Source organism: Dreissena polymorpha, chromosome 2 (genome assembly GCF_020536995.1).
Source record: "Dreissena polymorpha isolate Duluth1 chromosome 2, UMN_Dpol_1.0, whole genome shotgun sequence".
NCBI classification, from domain to species: Eukaryota; Metazoa; Mollusca; class Bivalvia; order Myida; family Dreissenidae; genus Dreissena; species Dreissena polymorpha.
This window is the reverse complement of record NC_068356.1, coordinates 103255771-103278680: the sequence shown is the minus strand read 5'-3', so window position 1 is coordinate 103278680 and position 22910 is coordinate 103255771. Positions and strand designations below refer to the sequence as shown.

Genomic DNA, 22910 nt, shown 5'->3' with positions numbered 1-22910 from the left:
TATGGTATACGGAAGAATGGCCGAGTGGTCTACGTGGGAGACTTTTTACTCCATGACTCCAGGGGTCAGTGGTTCGAGCCCTGCTGAGGGTAACCTTTTTTCTTTTTTTTTAAACTTTATTCTTGATATTTTTAATGAAGCATGTTATATCCAATGTTAAAATTTATCAATATGAAGCATTTAATGACAAACTTGAAAACATTGCCAAAATCTGTGAAAAGGCCCCTTTAAGAGCGAACTCAAGATTGGCCTTTGGCAGCGTCGGAAGCATGACGTAATTCTCATGAATAATCATTATGTTATTAATTAGCGGTGCTCAAGCGAGGACATCCTGGTTTTAGCGCTTAAGCAAAAGTGTATATGGTGCAATACACAACTGTATAGAACTCCGTCAATGAATGAATGGGGTTTTCAAATGATTTTTAATTTACCCGTTATATATTATAATAGCGCGAGGAACTAAAACACATTCAAGTCGCTCCAAATTATGATAATTAACGCAAACCGAATGAATCGAACCTGACACGAGGTCATCAGTGAAAGGAAACAAAAACACATTGTTGAACGATTTTCAGATGCTTACAAGTTGTAAAGTGGTTGTATTTAACGTGTTTACACCAATGTTACTTGTGTTATGGTCCTTTTTGTTATTAACCGTTGTATGATACTTTTTAGTTGCAATGTTTTATATAGCATAATAGCATTTGGTAGAGTTTATGGGTCTTAAATCTTACAGCTGTTGTTTGTGTATTTTTTCATTCTCTTATTCATCTAATTCAGTCGTTATTTACAGTAATAGTTATACAATAATCTAAATTGTTGTATGTTTTATTACGTAAAAACGATATATGTTTGATTATTTCAGTTAGATATCAAACTGTAAATATATATGTTTTTATTATCGGTGTATGATTGAATAAAGTTGTTATACAGGTTTTGAAGGTGCGCATGTTCAATGATGCGGAAATCAAGATTTCCTCGTGCATAGATTTGTAGGTTTGTTCATTCGACAGGCAAGCAGGGTAGAGCGTTGACGTGCTTTAAATCGTGTTTTGTTTTGTTTTATTTTTGCTAATGCTATGTTTTGTTTACAGGCTAATATTATGCTTTATGTGTTTCAGTGAGTGTTAAGAGAGTAGAAGGATGACTAAGATAGAAAGGGGCATTGGTTCCGGACATTAACGAGTATACTTGTTATACTCCATTTTTCACAGTTCTATGTATAATGACACTTATTTGCCATTCATACTTAATGGCAATGTGTTTTTTTGGAACCAGTGTTTGTGCGTGCGTTTTCAAGAAATAAATTACCTTGCTTGTCATGATACCTAAACAAATGTGTTTGTTTTTATTATAAATGGTTAGATGATAAATAATTTATGTTTGACATAAAATGAAATTGAATATTAAACATAAGTTCCTTTAGTCTTTTGCTCCATTCACAACTGACAAAATCAGTTTAAAAATGCTAACAAAAAGCAAAAAAGTTGTTTTATCCATGTTTATATGTGTAAATGATATAAACAATATGAACAATAAGCTTTCTTTCGCATTTTTGAATCAATGCCCTATTACATGCAACATGAGATCTGACATAATCATAATAAGGTATACTAGTAGTAAAAAATCGAAAACAACATGTAATCAATCGGCCCACGAAACGTAATAATACTCGGAAGTGGTGATTTTACATTCTAAGCAAAGGCCGTGAAGACCACTAATAGTTCTATGATGAACCCAATTGACGTGTCGAAATAACGGATGGCGTTTTACAACAATTATCTGATGCTCTTGAACGACAGATAAGAGCGTTAATTAACACATAACACCCTTTCCATTATTGATCAATGGTAACTTAATGACCGCGTCGTGTAGCGCAAACTGGCCTTTTCATGTCGAAATGGCCTCGAGGAAACGTTGATCAAGAACATGGCATGTCACAACTTAATTTGTAAACTCTATGAACAAATAAGGTTAATCCTAGTATCTTAGAATTTATTTATTTCTAGTGTAAATATGACCCTGCAATCAATTCGTGTGTCAATTAAATATTGGTATTTAAATGTATTGAGTAAAACAATAGATTCGAATTCAATTTAATTCGAATTCAATTAGTGACTGCATAGATAGTGTATCGCATACATTGTTTACGTGTTTAAAAACCTTTTTAAACGTATAGAGTTTATTGAAAATACTTAAAACAATCATGTTAATTCAGAATTCGGAGAGAAAAAAAACACAAGTAAACTGCCAAAAGGGAACTAGAATTCGATGTGTTCATTTGTTTAAATTTAGAGATATATTCATGAACATGCCTATGAGAAGAAAGCGGATCGGTCAAGTTTTGCAGTTGTAGTAATGAACAGTATGTGAATATCATAATTGTCAGTGTAAACGTCGACCTCTTATTATGCTATTTTTCACGTAATTGCATTTTTTTCTGCAAACTTACATTTCCTGTCTATGGTTTAAATTAATTTAAAACGCCTGAATAGTCTGCCTGAACTAGAATAATCAGGTCACCGAGTCCAATGATTGCTGAACGAATAATCAGGTCACCGAATCCAATGATTGCTGAACGAATAATCAGGTCACCGAATCCAATCATTGCTGAACGACTAATCAGGTCACCGAATCCAATGATTGCTGAACGAATAATCAGGTCACCGAATCCAATGATTGCTGAATAATCAGGTCACCGAATCCAATCATTGCTGAACGAATAATCAGGTCACCGAATCCAATGATTGCTGAACGACTAATCAGGTCACCGAATCCAATGATTGCTGAACGAATAATCAGGTCACCGAATCCAATCATTGCTGAATAATCAGGTCACCGAATCCAATCATTGCTGAACGAATAATCAGGTCACCGAATCCAATCATTGCTGAACGAATAATCAGGTCACCGAATCCAATGATTGCTGAACGAATAATCAGGTCACCGAATCCAATGATTGCTGAACGAATAATCAGGTCACCGAATCCAATGATTGCTGAACGAATAATCAGGTCACCGAATCCAATGATTGCTGAACGAATAATCAGGTCACCGAATCCAATGATTGCTGAACGAATAATCAGGACACCGATTCCAATGATTGCTGAACGAGAAATGAACAAAAACTGTAAAACGAAATATTATAACATAACACAAATTACAAGCCTACCACAACCAATAAAAACAAACAAAAAAATAGATTTAACCGACAAATAAAGCGATATGCTAATCAACTTGCGTACACTTGTGCAAAACGTCAATTAAATCTATTTTAGTATTCAGTTGTTATTAACAACTGCACTGTTTTATTTTAATTGTATATGTTCTTGCAACTGGTTACCGTCTCGGTTATTTCAACATTGGTTTCGATTCCTGATGCTTTTAAAGGGGCCTTTTCACAGATTTTGGCATATTTTGAAGTTTGTCATTAAATGCTTTATATTGATAAATGTAAACATTGGATCTTAAAAGCTCCAGTAAAAAAATCAAGAATAAAATTAAAAAAAGGAAAAAAAGTAGCCGGTACCAGGGCGCGAACCAGTGACACCCGGAGTCCTGGATTAAGTCTGAAGTAAAAACGCATTTGCCCTCTTGGCTATTCCGCCGATTATACACAGTTTAAGTATTTCATACATTATAAAAGCGATTTTCGTAGTTTCGTAAATTTAAACGACAACAACAGAACTCTCCATATTATTCAATCGTTATGCGTTGCAACGCTTTATAATGTTTAGGTTTTCAAATCGTCAAAAGATACATATAATGGCTATATTGGACTATGGTAAATGTTCAGTAATACTGTTTCCTCACAAATATCAAACTAAAACGAAAATTTGCGAATCTGAAACAACTTTTTTCATTTTGTCAATTTACCAAACCGTGAAAAGATCCCTTTAAGACCTCGACGGCAAAGTAAATTTCAGCGAAAGTGGATAAAATATTGCATTAACTGTCATGAAATCGTACTGTAAAGCAAACAATATAATCGAATCGTGACTTTTATTGTTTTTATAGTATGTTAATAATTGGAATTATGTATTGCTCTCCTTTACAATTCACGCGAATGACAACCACAATTGCTTTAGTGGAGTTATTATGTGTATCCCTTTTTTTCAAATGTCCATAAACATAAGGCAAATTTTGAAACATGGTTAAAAAGCAACAGGTTGATCAAAGATCCTTGTTTCTTAGCATTAATAAGGCTCTTTAGTTAGATGTACAAGTGTATCAATAAATGTTCATTTTTAAATATACTAGATACATAACATAATCGTTCTACATGTATATGTGTTAAAACACGGATTGCTGAATAGTAAATATGCGGCGATTAATTTCAAAGAATAAAATGTATGAGAAACAACGAGTAGTTTTGCAATTGTATTAAAAGCAAACGATATAATGCGTATTTCAGTATATAACATCCAACAAGTTTTATCACAGTTTAACTTTTTAACAAACACAACGGACTGCCTATGGCACAACCCTTCTCAACTTGGGTATAAATTTGCCAACTATTTTTTCTGGATCTTATATTAGATACTAACATAACATTAAAACAATGTACATCAGTGGTCTATCACCTTTATAATACACAGATACCAATTACTGAATGTCCTATATTAAACCACAAGAAAACTATATCATTGTACTCAGTAGTTTAACCCTTTAACACTTAGATACGTATTTTGACGCATCTGTAGTCCCAGATATAGTTAAATTTAATTAAAGACCTTTCTTACTAAATTCAAGTTTAAAAGGCCATATTTCCAAACCTTAGGTACTGATGAGCAGCAAACAGCATAAAACCTGAACAGACTGCGAGTTACACCACGCGTGGATATCAATCCTTGTTATTGTAATAGCTGAAAAGGCAGCGGTTGGTTATGCTTTTATATCTTATTTATTTATCTTTGACGACGTTAATAATAACCGTTTTTATCACATGCTATACCCTGTTTCCCATGAAATACAGCAATTACATAATTTTTTATATTACACATGTGTAATACAACATTTTAAAGCGTTTTCATTGGCTTAGTTTTCGTTTATTGACCAATCGCATTTTGTTATTTTGCTGAAATGACGTTGCAACGTCAAATGACGTCACGAAATGTAAACAACATTTGGGATTAATCATTATATTTGCGTGAATATTTATTTAATTTGCTCATTTAAAAGCATGTGATAAAAAAGTTCTGACACTAGTTGTCATATCATACCATATTTTATTAAACTCGTCCAGGAAATTCGTTAGTAAGCTCGCCAAGGGAAGCGGACAGCGACAACGAGCGAGGCATGGTGTTGCAATGCGCATGGGGGGGTGAGAGGGTTATGGTTAGGTAAGGGTTAGCGTTTGGGTTAGGGTTAGTCTTAACCAATACCTTAACCCTAAACCGCCAGGGTTATACCCCCTATACCATGCCTCGCTCGTTGTAATTGTCCTCTTCCCGCTCGCCAAAGGCTCGCTTACTAACAAAATTCCTGAACTCGTTTAATAAAATATGGTATGAATTGACAACTCGTGCCAGATTCTATATATACACTCGTCTAAATTAATTTGTATTTCCTCTCTACCACCGTAACTCGTTTTTCATATAGGGGTACGATTTTTTTAAAGCGTGCAACAGAAAATCATATGTTTTTTACTGTCGAAAGAGAAATTCAAAAGCTATTGTAATACAAATGAAGAAGACAGTCAACACCAATTAAAAAACTGCTAAAAGAATATATCTCGGAGTCGTTACACCAAAGATAATCGCTTCCAAAGTTTACGATCAAACAGTACAACATTATTGTACGCAATGGTTTAACACTATCAACATAAGTATAATTTAGAAACAAAATTATAGCCCGTGGTAATTGTCTTATTTACATGAACATTTCTTCAAAGTATTCGGCATCAAATATCTGATGCTCCTGAAAGACAGTTGAGAGCGTAAATATTGACAAAACATCAATTAAATGGCGATCAATACACGTTTTATGACTGCGTCTTGTCGCTTGAACAGGTACCGTTAATCTTAACGACGCTGAGCATTCTGGAACGGTTACCAAGTACAAATCATATCTTCATTTATTTCAATAAATATTTGTGATATATTTGTGATATATGTCAATCACTTATCGGTAAACTTTAAACTAAAGTACAGAAGAAATAATTTACTTCCATTCAATGTCAGTAAATTATTAGTTTATATATATATTTATTTATTTATTTATTTATTTATTTGTGCGTCAATAATTGCGGACTTGTTTACGGTTATAAAATAAAATATTAAATACAATGATTAGTATGCATACATATTAAAGTATCAAAGAGTTTAGAGTCTCAATAAAATGTATTTATGTTTGTTTTATTTATCCAATTGGTTCAACTTGAATCTAAAAACTAGATCTTTAACCACTGGATATGTTTTTGCGTGGGACACTAAGTCTCAGTATGCTTCGATCATAAACCTACGTTTGGAAATGAACATTTTACATGTCGAGCGCTATGTTTTGACATTAGACCATGAACTATGACTTGGACATAGGTCGTACGGTTTAAACATTGTCAAACAATGTCCCTACTGCATGTTCTATTTTTAAAGCATTTATGTTCGACAAAGTTATGCGCGGGACAAAAATTGTTTAGTTTAACAATTGGATAGAGCTTCTATCTGGAGATCATGCAGATTTCTATGCATGGCAATTGTACATGTTTGTGACTTTTTTTAATATACCAATGTTTGTTTTATTTTACATAAATTTCCATCCACACAGACAAACGTTTATATTGGTTGTAAAAAAAAAGAAAAACCTACCATGACAAAACGCAGGAATTTTATCCGAAAATTGACAATGGCCAAATCTGCCTTACAGTATTCATTGGTATATAAGCTGAGGTTAATTTAAACCATAAACAAAATCAAAAGAAACGGCATTTTAAATTCCCAGCACTTAAAAATCTTGCTGTATGCTCTACTTGAAAATAAAACAATTGTCAATAACTAAGAAATTGGTTGACAATGTACGCGAAACGATAGTCACAACTTAAAGTCGTTTTTTTCTCGGAAACGACGTCAGCGCCGGAATAGTCATATGTCATGAGATTAAGCCCCAGTTCCATACAGGTGTCGGATCAACATTTTTCATATCAGGGATAATCCGGCATGTGAACCGTGTAGCCGCCGCGTAGCTTCGTGTCGATCCATGTAGGGACTGCGACGTCTGGGAATGTTATTTTCGTTCCGGGAGGCCAACGCGGCAGTTTTTTGGGAAGTTAAAAACTGCCGTATTGATCCATGACGATCCGGGATGAAAGCACCATCCGGGATGGTCCGTGTGTGCCCTCGACAGCCCGAGAACACATCAGACCCCTGTCCTTCAAGGACCGTCACGGCAGTTGTACGGTTGTCTCCTGTGCTACAGTCAATGTATCATGGGCGATGAGATTACGACTGAGGACATGCTGATGCTGATGAGATGCCAGCTTCTACTGCAAAAAGCTAGGAGAATGAAAGAAGAGACATAGGACATTCGCGAAATGTTTTTATCTAAAGTGAATTAAATTAAAAGAAGAACCATCTGGGTCAGACAATGGCTCGCCGGACGATCAGACCTGGTTGATTACGTACGACTGATGGGCGATCTCAAGCAAAATAACGCAAAAGGCGTCTTTAATATCTTGCACCTTGGCAATCAGATATACCAAAAGATCCTGTCACGTATTCAGCAAATAATCAATCCGAAAAAGTAAATCTGCATGAAGTATCGTACAGCTGGCGTTAAGTTTGTAAAAACATTGCGGCACTTTGGGGACAGTTACTACTTTCTTATGTTTGGCTTTCGGATCGCACACCAAATCTCGTTTATAACTTTTTATAATATATAATTACAAAGTCTTATTATTTAAAAAAGAAATTTCTTTAAAAAACTATTTGGTGTTGAACTGAACACTGATGTTTTTTTGTCCTAAATATACAAGATCATTAAGTGTAAAACATACTGTACTGATCCGTTAACGATTTGATTGTCTCTATACAAATATGGCGCTGATTGTTGGCACAAACACAGAGGATTAACCCATCATCGTTTTTGATGTCAATTGTCAAAGTGTTTGACAATAATTACCCGCCACCTCGAATAGACGTCATGTGTGTAAATGAATGCAGAGTAACAGCAGTGTTCCAATTTTATGGATATTTTTGGTGTAAAGTGTTTGTTATAAATTATTGTACAATGTGTTGAATGTATTACTTACGCAGAGGACATCATTTGTTCACAAACTTTAACTATCTTCAAACATGAAAATGGAATTGCGGACGGGGCGAAGGCACAAAGTTACCTCATGTTAAAATACTCATTTCCTTCACGTGTGTGACCTCCTAACAGTTTGGTGGTTTGGGCGCACTCGCAATCATCACGTACTTTATTGTACAGTTAAATGGACGCACAATTTAGAACTATTCCCAGTTAATAGTATGAATTTTGTTTTCTATGACCGGTGAAATGTAAAAAGTAAGTTGCCGATTATTTAAAAATAATTTATGATAATGATAATTGATAGAATACATTCGATTGCCATTTACACATAAAGGCACTAAGAAATGTCAAAATGTGCCCCGGTAAGGTGGCTGATGTAAGTCTCACATTTACCCATATAACAGCCAATAGCAACACTGCAGAAAAGTAACAAAATACCAGGACCACCCCAGGAAATCCGATACCTTGTGAGCAGCATAATACCATCCGAGCAGCTTTGTGTATCTTAGCGTCAACTTACATGGGGTAAGTAAAATGTGACTTTGTCACATAAATTAATTGGTTAGGTTAATAATATACATACAACCCCCACATACACTTATTAAAACACCATTCTATGTACCTAACCAATTAATTTATGTAACAAAGTAGTCAAGTCTTTCTTTATATTTTCTAAAATAGTGTTGGTAAAATAAAATAAAACTGGCGCATGTTGAAAAGGCACTATTGATAATATATAAGTTATTAAAAGTACATTTGCATGCATAAATGTGTTCACAAACACTTACTATAGGCCTCTACAAAGCAAAGAAATTGCAATAAATGGCTGGAAATAAGTTTTTTTGTCACAAAAAAGAATTATAAAGTTGCTGCTCATATAAGGTTTCCTATTCTTCTCCAGATGGTATCCATGTTTTCCCAACATGGTCATTAAAAGCGCAAATTTCTCCCCAAAAAATAGTTTTCCGGAGAAACCCTGCTGAGAGGTTATGGCAGACATGTGTACGTTTGTACAAATCCTTTAATTATTGTAGTGGCTTGCAAATTAAAGCAGTTTTTATCCACTTAATGCCTGAACATGGCCCATTTTGCCCGATCTTCTACTTCATGGAGCCACATTTCGCTCATTTTTAAAGAAAATTTGTCAGGATTTCGTCTACATGTAGGCCAATACCTTTGTTATCAATGTTAATACACAGTTGTTTGAAATTAGACTTTGATTATTTTTTATTTTCCCCAATTTACTTACCCTATATAAGTTCACGCTTAAATATACAAAGCTGCTCGGATGGTATTATGCTGCTCACAAGGAATCGGGTTTCCTGGGATGAGGACGTGATGTAAGTCAACGTAATGATATGACCAGAGGTAAACTCGGGCTCCATTGAAAAGGACTAGCAAATAAAATATGTTGTTTATTGGTTTCAAACGATATGGAAATAGATTATATTTGTTGTTTTGTTTTTAATTCTACATTTATTTATAAGCAAATGTCAAATTAATATGCTGTTCTTGCAGAGATTTTCTCAAAACTCATTCATTTGTTCATTAAGAAGATGTTCCCAATATTGTGCATGAATCCAGATTATTCATATCTCTTGTGGTTCACCGTATTCAAGTATGTCATATAATAGATGATGATCGATGGCCTTCGGCGATATTGTTTAGACATATTTTAACGCTATCTGATTTACCAAAAATTCAACATCGATAGCATTATTATAACGTTGCCGTATGTGTTATTTCTTCTGTACAATGACGCATCCCTCCATAATTTCAGAAGCTACAAAATTACCAATTAAATTTAGCAAGATCGGCATTAGAAAATGAGAGTAAGTACGTGTAATCGATTCAATATCCTACATTATGCAAAAGAGTAATTTTGTTTAAATGAACATCCATCCTTTGTATTTATATTTATTCAAGAATAAAAACAGATTAATGTACCGACTGTCGTTTTCTTGCAAATCAAAGAGAACTTGTTTTTAAACTATTTGTGCATATTGGGAATTGAGATAAAATTGTAGCAAAACTTAACTTTCCGGAAAATCGTGTTTTTTCCAAAGTAAATGCAATTCATAATTTTAATTTGATTTGTTTAGTCGATTTCAATATATTTTTTGGTACGCTGGATACACACAGAATATTGTAAAGACACTTCTCTAATTTAACGTTTCAACCTTCATTCGTGACATTCGACTTGAACGGTCGTCATCTTATTGTGGAACGCGAATAAAACATTTTCAAGATATTTTAATATTTGTATCGAATTGATGCACGAGAACATTACAGCTAGGAAAACACATATTGTGCTTACAAACATGTGTTAACCTTAGCTTTTTATTTATTTTATTTGATAGTCATTTAATGTTCTGTGAATATTTCTTGGCCTTATTTCAGATACAAAAACGCTTTAAATCCCCTATGCTTCTCAATGACCGTTCCAATGCGGCGACCGGAATAGTATCCATTGTTGTTGTTTTTTGTGTCTTTGGCAAGTCATGTTCATTACACGTGTTTGTGTTAAACTGCCACACTGAATGGCGATTTAATGGCGTGCGTAAGACCCAGTGGCAGTTCTTTCATAACAAAGATTTGTTTATCCCACGTAATGTATAAATGCCCTAATTTTCGGGAGGGGGGGTGAAGCTCTACCAATCGCATAACATTCGTACACCAGTGTTATTTTCTAATGAAATCAAATTTTCATTTTGCGCAGATATCTTTAGAGGAGTTTTGTACATACACATGACATTTGACATCTGATGAAAAATATTGTGCATATTCCCGTAATATTTTTTCATGTTCATACCAAGTTTCATGATTATGTGTCATGAACTTGTAGAAAACTTGAATTTTTAGGTGATCCTATTATAAACAAGTCACCCGACATTTCACATTTTCAGAAACGACTTGCAGTGCATAAGCCTCTCATCACTTTAATGTGCATATCAGATTTTGCAATAATATTCAATGTATCACTAAGATATTTCTGTGTCAATGTTCATAACGTAGTTAACTGCAAGTAAACCTAAACAAGAGCATCGCACAGCGGGTGCCAACGCTCGGCTGCGGTGCAGTTTTGAATAAATGAAAGCTTGTCAGAAGAATGCTGTTATATTAAGAGGTCATAGCGACCTCGACCGTTGACCTAGTGACCCAAAAATGTGTGTGGCGTGTAGAACTCAAGGTGCAGCTACATATGAAGTTTCAAAGTTGTATATGGAAGCACTTTGATTTGAGAGCCAATGTTAAGGTTTTAGCACGACGTGGACGGCGGACAGCGGACGACACGACGAGCTGGCTATGACAATACTTCGGGTTTTCTCCTAAAACAGCCCAGCTAAAATATCACTTAAATCCATATATAGAAGAACAACTCTTTATAAAGTATAAAATGTTTATTTGCAGACTATTGATTTGTACATAAAATATATTGCATATATTGGATGTGACATGGACAAATATTAGTAATATACACATGAAATAAAAATCAGTAGAAACAACAATATAATGATATGTATAAAAGGTATTCACAATGACTGTACACACTGTCACATACAAAGTAGGTTCTGTAAAACTTGAAAATCGAAATTGAGGAATTAATTTTATTGTTTTCTCTTGTCACTTGTGCAGTTTGTGACAATAACAAAGTTTCATCAAATCTTGTAAAAATTGACCCAGGAGTCTAACGTAATCAGTGGAAAGCTGATAAATGACATATTTCGAAAGAGCACACTTTTCTTAATTCTATAACTTGAGATGATTAAAAAATATCAATTACATAATTTAAGATAAGGTATAATCATTTGCTGCTTCCAGTCCACACCTTTTAAAAGATAGATATGAAAACTTCTGCTGCAGCTTAACATTACTATTCAGTCACAGTATTTGCAAGATGTCGCTTTTTGCATCATTTAAGCAGATTGTACATTAACAGTCAGTTTTTAAATATATATAAACAACAGTATCTACCCGATACTATACAATATATAAAAGAAAAAAGCATACAGAAAGAATTATCATTTATCAAAATATATAGGTCATATCATAAGAAAAACCATAGTTATATATTGAAGTGCACTACTGTTTTTCCTCTTTAATGTTTGGGTGAAAATTGTTTATAAATATCATTGTATATATTATCAAGAACAATAACAGCACGTTTTAAGAGAATACTCTTAATCCCATGCTCAAACTTTAGTTACTGTTAGACTCAAAACATAGATGCCGCTACCATTAGATTCAAGCCTAAGTTACGCTTTTAATCAAATCTTAGTAACCTTTAAATACAGACCATAGTTACTATTCGACATAAACATTATTTACCATAAGACTCAAATCTAAAGTATCGTTAGAAACTCAAAAGCATCAATAACGTGTGTAAGATGTCAATAACTATGCTATTTATAATTTATTTAATCATTTAATCTCATGGAAATAAAAAGACATTCAAAATTAAGTCAATTTTGCGGCTAAATAACTTTAATTTCCTGAATTATTGTGGAATATGAAATTAAAGAAGGGTTTCATACAATGTATAAATATATCATATTAACTTATTCAAATGCAACGATCCTAATACATGTTTTCAACATACAATAAATGGGGGAAAAAATCTGTGATGTTGGAATGTGCTTTTTGAGTTTTGTCCACAAATACCCTCATTGGTAAACTCAGAGCATGTTTTTCAAAAGGAGCATAACAGATAGTCCAAGGGAGGTCACTGGCACTAATGTGCTGAACAGTCTGGAGGCAGAGTTGCACCCATTCCAGTCATTACAGAAGCAGTATTGGATTGATTCATCGGTGGTCTGTAGCGGATTCCAAAAGTCATTCTTGCGAGCTGGCCTGCAGTAACCATGGCGTCGGAGAACAGGCATCTTGAGACGATGGAACGCAGTCTTCATCAATTCTGATTCACATTCACGTAAGATCTTTTCCTCACCTGCACAAATAATGTATATTTTAATCATAATCAACAGTTACTAACATTTCAAGTCAAGAAAATATTAATATAATGAATCTTTAGAGAATATTATATTATGGCAGTCCATGATTATGTTAAGAGATATGTATGTCTACTTTTATAAACAGCAAAACTTCTTTAACTTGAGTTCTCAATAATTGTATAACCAAATTGCTAGATTATATCAAAGAAATCTCGTCATCTGTTCAATTAGAAGTAAAATTTGTTACAATACAAAGAAGAGAAACACAATACAACTTTTAAGTTGCCAGTATTACTCTTTGTTTATATATGTATATAAATATTGAGTTAATATAGGCTGATGGAGGTTTCAGATTGAACATTTTTTCTGATGTTACCATTTGTACTGACTAAACCATGACAAATCAAAACAACACACAGTTTATTTTCTTGCAGCCAGCATCAACACTTATTAAATATTTGGTAACGTTTGGTATCAATAAAATTAATAAGCGATGATGATACATCAGGTTAAGGTCATTTAATAATTTCCCAAAAGTAACCCTATTTACAAATTTTTATAATAAGCCTCTCCCTCTCAGTAAAACGAGTTGATGTTATCAGAAATGTTATACTGTTATTTGAAAACCGGAATCTGTAATTTACATTTTTTCTAAGATCTAAGGAAGATCAATTCAGATCAAAAATATGCCATAGAAGTAACTTCAAGAGGTGTTACTGTAAACATTCCCTTTGAAATGTGTAAATTGATTACTTATTGGTTTATTTTCAAAAAGTGTAAAGTTGTAAACAGATTTATTTTTAATCGCAAATCTAGTGATCAATTTATAATTTTTCTCGAGCCGAGATTTCATCACATTGGTTATCAGTTTATTTTTTACCAGACTGCTCCTAGTATTCCATGTGAAAACTTACCATCCTGTTTAGTGATTACTTTGACGCAGAACTTAGAATCGCCACAATCTCTCCATGGAAACATTCTCCACACCACACCATCAGCACCACAACCTCCCATGGCGCTGTTGCAACGGTGGCACATAATGGCCTCTCCTAAAATATCATAAACAATGTTCAAGCAATTATTTTGAACTGAAAGCTACAGGTGTAAGACACTATTGAACAGATTTCTGGATCAGACAGATGGTCAACCTTTTATATGAGGAACATAAAGATCACATGTTGTAAGCATACTAAACTTATTATAAAACAAAGGTTTAATAATAATAAAACAAAATAATTTATATTGAAGCAAAATTAATCCTTTCTTGAAAATGCTGTTATCATATTACACAATTATTTTTCAATATAGACGTACCATTTGCATGTATACCAAAGGTCAGTGTAGTAATTGCCATTGAAAATGTTTACATGGTGTAAAGTTTGTGGTAATTGTGGTGTTCAACCATACTGATCCTGCATCACTTAAACATTTGTTTTTACTTGCAACAAATTCTAAATTATAAAAAAAGATTTTAAAACTTCCTGAAGTTGATTGATTATATGTGTAAGGAGTCCATGTGATTAACACGATAAACAAACTGGATGTGAAATTTGAGAAATTACAATTGTAAATGAACATGAATGTAAATTTAAACAAATTTAAGTGTTAGAAAAAAAACAGGTTTGAAGGTACTTCAGTTTAGAAGACGGACTTAAATTGTAGAACCATTCATTAACATTTTTCTGTTCATTAACAAGACATTCTAGGCAGGAAAATGATACATCATGACCCCTACACAGGAAGCCCTGTAACTGAAAGAAACAACTCCAAACTGAACTGCTCTCTGAACTCCTCTAAACAAATGGCATTATCAATGGTTATGATGTCTATAAATGAACAATATGTAATATACAATTACTTTAAACCTCACTGGAAAGGTATGAGCCTGCATGAATTAAACTGCAATAAAATAACCAGTCTTGAATCTCAGAGGGGGTAATCACATGACAAACAAGATGGCGACGTCCATGCCGAGGCAGGTATTTGTCATCATTTTATACCCTTTATTACTTGTATTATTTTTTTGTATTCCGCTCACTTTCCAGCCATATTAGGAAGAAAGTTTCTGGCTTCTATTTCGTAGTCATATTCACTCTATATCTCGACTTAACTGCGTGCAAAATTTCTTAGCGGGATGACCTAATTAGGGCACCACTAAGAAAATTTGCGTGGAGTAAAGTCGAGATACATGTATAAAGCAAATTTAGATACAAACTTAACGCTTATCACCTTTTTGCGGATATGGCTGGAAAGTGAGTGTCATTCAAAAAAACAACAGAAGTAATAAAGGGTATAAAACGGTGAAAAATAACTGTCTCAGTAAGGACATCGCCATCATGACGCTCACGTGATTACCCCCTCTGAATCTGGTCTCTGGAATCACTATAAAACATCTGTCAGCAAATACATTTACGTTTGTTTTTATTGAAACAAATAAACACACCAAACAATTATGCTTGAAATGCACAATATCCATGAAGATTACACCCGGTCGCCATAATCTGGGTGGGTCTGTCAGAATACAAAGCCAATGAACTACCACAAAATCAAACACTTATGGCAATCACGTCACTCCTCTGCATGATTTTACTGCAGGTATTGACTGCCTATGAGAGCTGTCGCTCGTGCAAAGCGTGCACTCTCATTGGCCAATATCAACTTACAAGTATCAAATATGTGGATGCTCTGCTTTAAGGCAGGCTTGAGTAGGGAAACTCTTGGGATAGCTGAAGAAAAATACACTAATCAGTAGATTTTAAGCGCCCCCTGACTCTGATTTGGAAACTCAAGCGCCCTGGCTAGGGACCGTTAAATGCCTGTAGAAAGCACAGCTAAAACCTGGTATTGTCGAAGGTACTGTAGGCTATTCTCATGTATTGCCTGCATCCCCATTGGGCTTTGTTTAGATACAATTACAATCTACTTGTTAAGTCTGCTTGAAAACATGTCTGCTTGCCAATACCAAAATATTCTTGCAAATTTTATGTCCAAAAATGATGGAGAACATAATTGAAGTTGAATTGTACTAAAAAGCCATCCTAAAATGTCATTAAAATTCTTCACTTTTATTTTTTGGCTAACCTCTGTATGAAGGTGCTTGGGTAAGACATTAGTATAAGATGGGAGTTGGATTATTCATGGCCGTTAATCACGCGCGCCACCTCTTTTTTGAGATGTGTTAATAAATGAGCCAATGCTGCTTCCAAGGTGGCGCTCAGGCCGGAATGTTTTGAAATTTAAGTGATAATTTAAAAAGATTATTAGGTTTTATATGTATTTTTAACTCATTTCGCATTATTTTAAAAAATCGGCCATTATGTAGTGCAATTCAGCGATTACAAATTCATCCAAAGATGTACAGAATCATACATACGTGAGGACCTTTATAAGTTGTGGCATTGTAGAATTCGTAAAAGCTTATAGATGTGTTTTGCCTGTGTGATAAGCAAATTCCCTGCTCATTACATGTAACGATTGCTTTGAACCTGTACAAGCTAATGGGCACACAAAAACATCGGCTTCTAGCCGATCTAATAGATAAATTTGCATTTTTCAAAAAGCGATGGAGCCAATGCCAAGGCGGTGGCGCTCAGATTAGGAGGTGGCGCCAATGCACATTTAAAGCTGCTTTTAAAGTGAAATATTTTATGTTATGGTTTTTAATATGTTTACATGACTTACATTATTTTTTTAAGTTGACTACTTTAGCACATTTGAGTCCCGTGTGTTTTAATTAGAAAAAAGTAGTTTTCTAATAATGACTTTTATCACATGCTACATGTATACCCTGTTTCCAATGTAATACAACCATGACATATTTTTTTTTTATTACACATGTGTAATACAACATTTTTAAGCGTTTTCATTGGCTCAGTTTTCATTTATTGACCAATTACATTTTGTTATTTTGCTTTGTTAAAGCCGAGGCATTCCAAATGAAAACAGGAAATGTAAACAATATTCGAGATTTATCATTATGTTTGCGTAAATGTTTATTTAATTTGCTCATTTAAAAGCATGTGATAAAAAAGATCTGACACTCATTGTCATATCATACCATATTTTATAAAATTTGTCAAGGAAATTCGTTAGCAAGCTCACCAAAGGCTCGCTTACTAACAAAATTCCTGAACTCGTTTAATAAAATATGGTATGATATGACAACTCGTGCCAGATCCTATATGTAAGATAAGAACATTTAACATGTATTATACAAAAAAGTAAACGGAAAAAGACCGATGTATCTTCATTTTTGTGGAGTTGATAGTGGGAAAAACAACATTATGTAACATATAAAAGGCCAAGGTCAACAAACCTTGAATAGGCTCATATATAGGCTCAACTTTAAGCGGCTAAGTTGCCACAATGTTGCGGCTCAGTTGCCGCTACTAGTTGCAACTTTGTAGCCGCTCTGTAGTATTTCATATGCAAATGAGCTTTCTGGCTACTAGTTGCGACTTGGTTGCCACTACTAGTTCTGGCTATGTTGCCGCTGATAGTTCTGACTCTGCTCTGGCTACTAGTTGCGGCTCGGTTGCCGCTACTAGTTGCGGCTCTGTTGCCGCTACTAGTTCTGGCTGTGCTCTCGCAACTTGTTTGGGCTATGTTGCCGCTACTAGTTTTGGCTATGGTCTATTGTGAAAGTGACCTTGACCTTTGACCTAGTGACCCCAATTTCAATAGGGGTCATCTAATGTCCAAGGCCAATGAACTGGTCTACCGACACATCCAGCAAAACAATATACCCCCTCTTCTTTGAAAGGGGGAATAATAATTAACAATTTGCATGATATACACTTCAAAGCAGATGCACAATTCCTCACAATTTTCCCTTGGGGTTATTTAGGTATAGACCTGAGCATTGTATTCTACCAAGTACTGACTGATGATTGCAATCCTTGACAGCCATGAACATATATGAACATACAATACCATATTATAATTTGCAAAGCAATGCATTTTCTACTAAGAGAAAATTGTATTATTTGCTCTAGTTAATAACAACAAATTTCATTCATTTTAATTTAACACATTTTATTAAATAAAAACATTCTTATACAGGGATGAACATTAAAACATTTTCAAAATATTGATTAATTTGCTCAATTAAGTGATCTATTGAGAGAGCCCAAACAATTAGAACAATCTTAGAAGTAGACCATCTAAAGAGCAACAATCCAAGTGGATTGTGGCTCATATGTTCATTTCACAAAATATTTTGATTGTAAAAGTTATTGAGTCCTTTTTTGGGTATGGACAATCAAATTTAATATTTCAATAGTGCAGGTTATTTATATTCTTGTTTAATTGTGAACAATCGACCGAAAATCGCCTTCATTCATTACTGACAGCTTGAAGTCAGGAATTACACACTTTGATTTTGGGGTGCTATTTGTGAAACTTTTGGCTGTTTTGGACATACTTGGACGATTTTCATCAAATAAAAGGTATTTTATCATAGATAGACGCTTCCTGCTGGCAACCACAACGACATATGTGTGCATTGTTTGATCTATTATGCTGTTGCATTGTGTTATTCAATACACCTGTGAAATCATCGTTGGGTACCTTTACTCTTATTATATATATAAGGACCAAAAAATTGTTTCAAGTACCTGTGAGGTATTGGGTTTGTTACAATCTTTTAAGTTTGATGTTGATTGAAATTGAGTTAATAGACAAACTTGAGTGGTTATCTTTTGACATGGAAATAGATTTTTTCAGGAAACACTTTGAGCTGTACTTATGTACTCATAAAAGCTCATTGTATTCGAGAAGAACTCTTTTAGTTCCGCGACTATACAGTAACAGTGTCGCAAGCTACTAACAGAAAATGGCTGACTTCCTCATTATAAGTTGTTAATTGTTAACACTGAAAATACAGGTAAATCATACTTGCCTGAAACGATTAATTGTAAAAACAAATACATGATAAAGGTATTCGAAAACTTACCATAGTTCAAAAGAACCGTAATAACGATCGTAATCAACAGAAGTTTAGGTAACATTTTCAAAACTGTGATTCATAATATGCAGGTATGGTCAAGGCTTTATTTACTGTAAACTGCCGTCTAACGAGCAGGTGTGCGTATGAAGGGGCATTACTCTCTCTGTAAGACTGGGTTACATTCTACCAAATGATCGTAAATTTAACGTATAAATGAAACTCCAGGAACATTTTCAATATAGTATTTCCTTTAACCGTGAGCAAGTATAATACGATAATGAAAATCTTTGTCTGATCTGAATCGATACGTTGCAGGGCCTTGAAGGGCGTAGGTCGCAACGGGAGAGAGACTAGTCCAATTGTGGATTAAGCAGCGCAGTCCTGAAACTATTGACGGAAGCCGCGCACACAACACTGTCACTAAGTTTGTTCCAGTCTAATACAGTTCTGGGAAAGAAGGAGTTTTTAAATTGTTCGGTTTTGCACACAAAAGTTTTAAAGCACTTTGTATTATTTGTCACTTGGTTTTCTAGAATGTTTGTAGCTTGATAGTCATTAATTTAAATTTAACGTTTCTTTTATTTCTTGCTGGTGTTAATATGTCATGACAAGGTAAGGCTGGCACCTTCCCCCCGACAACTTTGTACAGGAAGGTGAGTCGATTTGTCTTTCGTCTGTCCTGTAGGCTTTGGAGTTCCAGTGTTTTCAACATTGAAGATACACAGCCTTCGTCCCGCGAGCGGTAATCCCCTGTGATGAATCTAGCCGCTTGTCTTTGGATGCGCTCGATCTTGTCAATATGCTTTGCTAGATGTGGGTCCCATACCACAGAGCTGTACTCAAGTGTTGATCTGACTAACGCTAAGTAAGCTGTTTTTCTACAGGTGATCGTACAGTGTTTGAGGTTTCTACGTATGAATCCTAGGGTACAGTTAGCTTTCTTGATTATTTTATTGATGTGGGTGTCCCAGTTTAAGTTGGAGGATATTGTGATGCCTAGGTATGGATTTTCTTCGACCTGTTGGAGGATGTGTTTATTTAATTCATAGAAGTGAGATGATCTGTTGTTAATGCTCAGGATGTAACATTTTTTGGCATTGAAATGCATTCCCCATGAAGATGCCCAGATTTTTAACGCTTTCAGATCGTCTTGGAGGGCTATGTGGTCTTGTATGGATCGTATGGGCCTGTACAAGAGGCAATCGTCTGCGAACAGTCGTACTTGTGACTTAACTGTGTCAGGGAGGTCATGTATGTGGCACAAAAACAAGAGGGGGCCGAGGACGGTTCCTTGGGGTACTCCTGAGTCAACATGGGCGGTTGTGGATTTCTCCCCTTCTAGGACAACTTGCATGTTGCGATTGGTGAGGAAATCTCTTAGCCATGTATTCAGTGGGCCATCGATGCCATAACCGGAAAGTTTATTCAGGAGCTTCTCGTGTGGGACGGTGTCAAACGCTTTCGAGAAATCGAGTATGGCCATGTCTATTTGGCTTCCCTTGTCGTAGTTAATTAGGAGGTCATGGATGGTTGTAATAAGTTGCGTTTCGGAGGAATAGCCAGATCTAAAGCCGTGGTTGAGTGAAGTAAGTATTTTGTTCTGTTCTAGGTGGTTAAGTATATGTTTGCAGATTATGTGTTCGAGAAGTTTGCATGATATTGAAGTTAGAGATACAGGACGATAATTCTCTGCCAAGTGAACATCTCCTTTTTTGAAGACAGGGGCGATGTTTGCATTCCGCCAGTCACTTGGTAGAGTCCCTTGGTCCAGTGATTTCTGGAAGATATATTGCATGGCTGGGGCTAGTTCAGCTGCACAGTTCTTGAGAACAATGGTTGGGATACTGTCTGGGCCTTTAGCTTTGGAAATGTTCAAATCAGCAAGTAATTTCTTTACGCCTTCCTCTGTTATGTGTAGTGGGGGTATTGATCTTGTTTTCTTGTTAAGATTGGGTAACACCCCATCTTTATCTTCTTTGGTGAAAACTGAGCTGAATTGGTCTAATAGTATCTGTGCCTTTGTTTTACTATCATTCATAAGTTGACCCAATTTTTTAAGCGGTGCTACGCCTGTGTTGTCTTGGCGGCGTGACTTAACATATCTCCAGAATGGCTTTGTGTTGTTTTCGTCTAGTCCGCTTTGTATGGTGTTGTTTATGTAATCAATTTCAGCCTTTTTAAAAGCCTTCTTGTAGTGTTTTTGGTAGCGCTTGCTTTGCGCTTTGTCATCCTGTGTAGATCTTTCTTGAACCAGGGTAGGGATTTCCGGTGTTTACACATTTTGGATGGAACATGTTTGTCTACAATTTTGTGAATTCCTGACTTTAATGTTTCCCAAAGGTTTTCAATTGGTAGTGATGGGTTAGATGCTAATATGGTGGATGATAGTTCCTTTGTGGCTTCAGATATGGTTGGCCAACTCGCTTTAGAGTATTGATATATTTTTCGAGGATGTTGCTTGATCACATGGGGGATAATATTAAATTCTGTGACAATCATAGCATGGTCGCTAATACCTGGTGCTGATGAGGATGTTTTAACCAGTGAGGGGTTGTTTGTAAACACGAGGTCTAGGATGTTATCGTTTCGTGTCGGTTGATCGTGTATCTGTGAGAGACCATGTTCGATGGCGAAATCAATGAGTGCTTGTTGGATTTCTCTGTCTGGTGCGTCTTTGGATACAGTTTGGTGTGGCCAGTTTATATCAGGGCAATTAAAGTCTCCGGCTAGTATGATGGTTTTGTCTTTTTGGTTATGGGATAGTCTATTAAATGCAATGTCTAGTTCTTTGATGTCATTCATATTTCTATGGGGCATGTAGAAGGAGCATAGGAGAATATCCCTGGTGTCTCTTACTTTGACCTTGGACCACACAATTTCACATTCACTTGTTAGGTCAGGTAGTGCGTCCATTACAATGCCTTCACGCGATGCTGTAAATACACCTCCACCCGTTTGTATATTCCGGTCATTTCTGTGGACGGTTAGAGTTTCTGGAAATACCTCGCAGTTCTTGATAGCATTTGGCTCCGGATCTTTTCCTGGTTTGATGCCTCGTAGCCAAGACTCAGTACCACAAACAAGGTCTGGCTTTATGTAGTCAAAAGATGCTTTAAATGATGAGCTATTTGTCCGTACGCTACAACAGTTCACGGTTAACAACCGAATGTTTGTTGGTAGTGGTGGTCTCCCAAGTTCAGGGTCAGCTGATGTACTGGAGTAATTTCTTGAGCTAGTCCGTGGTGGTGATACAGTGTTTCCGGGCGAGTATATGTGGTCTCGTCTGTTACTGTTGAGTGGACTGCTTGTATGCGGGGGATCAAAACAAAAAACACGATGATGATACTGACTCCATTGTAGAGTTCGAAACTGAGAGTGGAGTGAAAAAGTTTGTTGTATAGAGTTCAAAACTGTTAAAAGTAAAACTGTCCACATTTATGCTTTCACACTTGCAGCACAACCAGACTACTTGCGATTTCTCCAAGTGAGACATTGTTTTGGTGCCAATATCTTCACATGATTTGTGATACCAAATACTGCAGTTATTGCAGCATACGCCTTTTTGGGACCAGTTCACAGGGTCGTCACATAGTCCACAGGGGAATATAGATTTGTTTCCTGGGCCCGGGTTTGATTCAATGTCGCCTGACAAGAGTATTAATAATGTCATAAGGCACTTGCGTTGTCTCGACGTGTTAGGTTTTTCTTTCAAAGATATGTTCATTGTACTGCCAAATGAGAAGTTTCTTGGTGGAAATATTTTC

At 35.4% G+C, this 22910-nt stretch overlaps 1 protein-coding gene across 1 annotated transcript; it reads right to left on the bottom strand.

Annotated features, from left to right (window-relative positions):
- Positions 1 to 11629: 11629 nt before the first annotated feature.
- LOC127868326 (uncharacterized) lies at positions 11630 to 19301 on the bottom strand. The gene is made up of 3 exons (XM_052409978.1): positions 19153 to 19301; positions 14114 to 14248; positions 11630 to 13195 (listed from the first exon to the last, which is right to left on the bottom strand). Exons 1-3 carry the CDS (start codon positions 19205 to 19207, stop codon positions 12924 to 12926), a joined length of 462 nt encoding a protein of 153 aa, XP_052265938.1. The 5' UTR covers positions 19208 to 19301; the 3' UTR covers positions 11630 to 12923.
- Positions 19302 to 22910: the final 3609 nt, after the last annotated feature.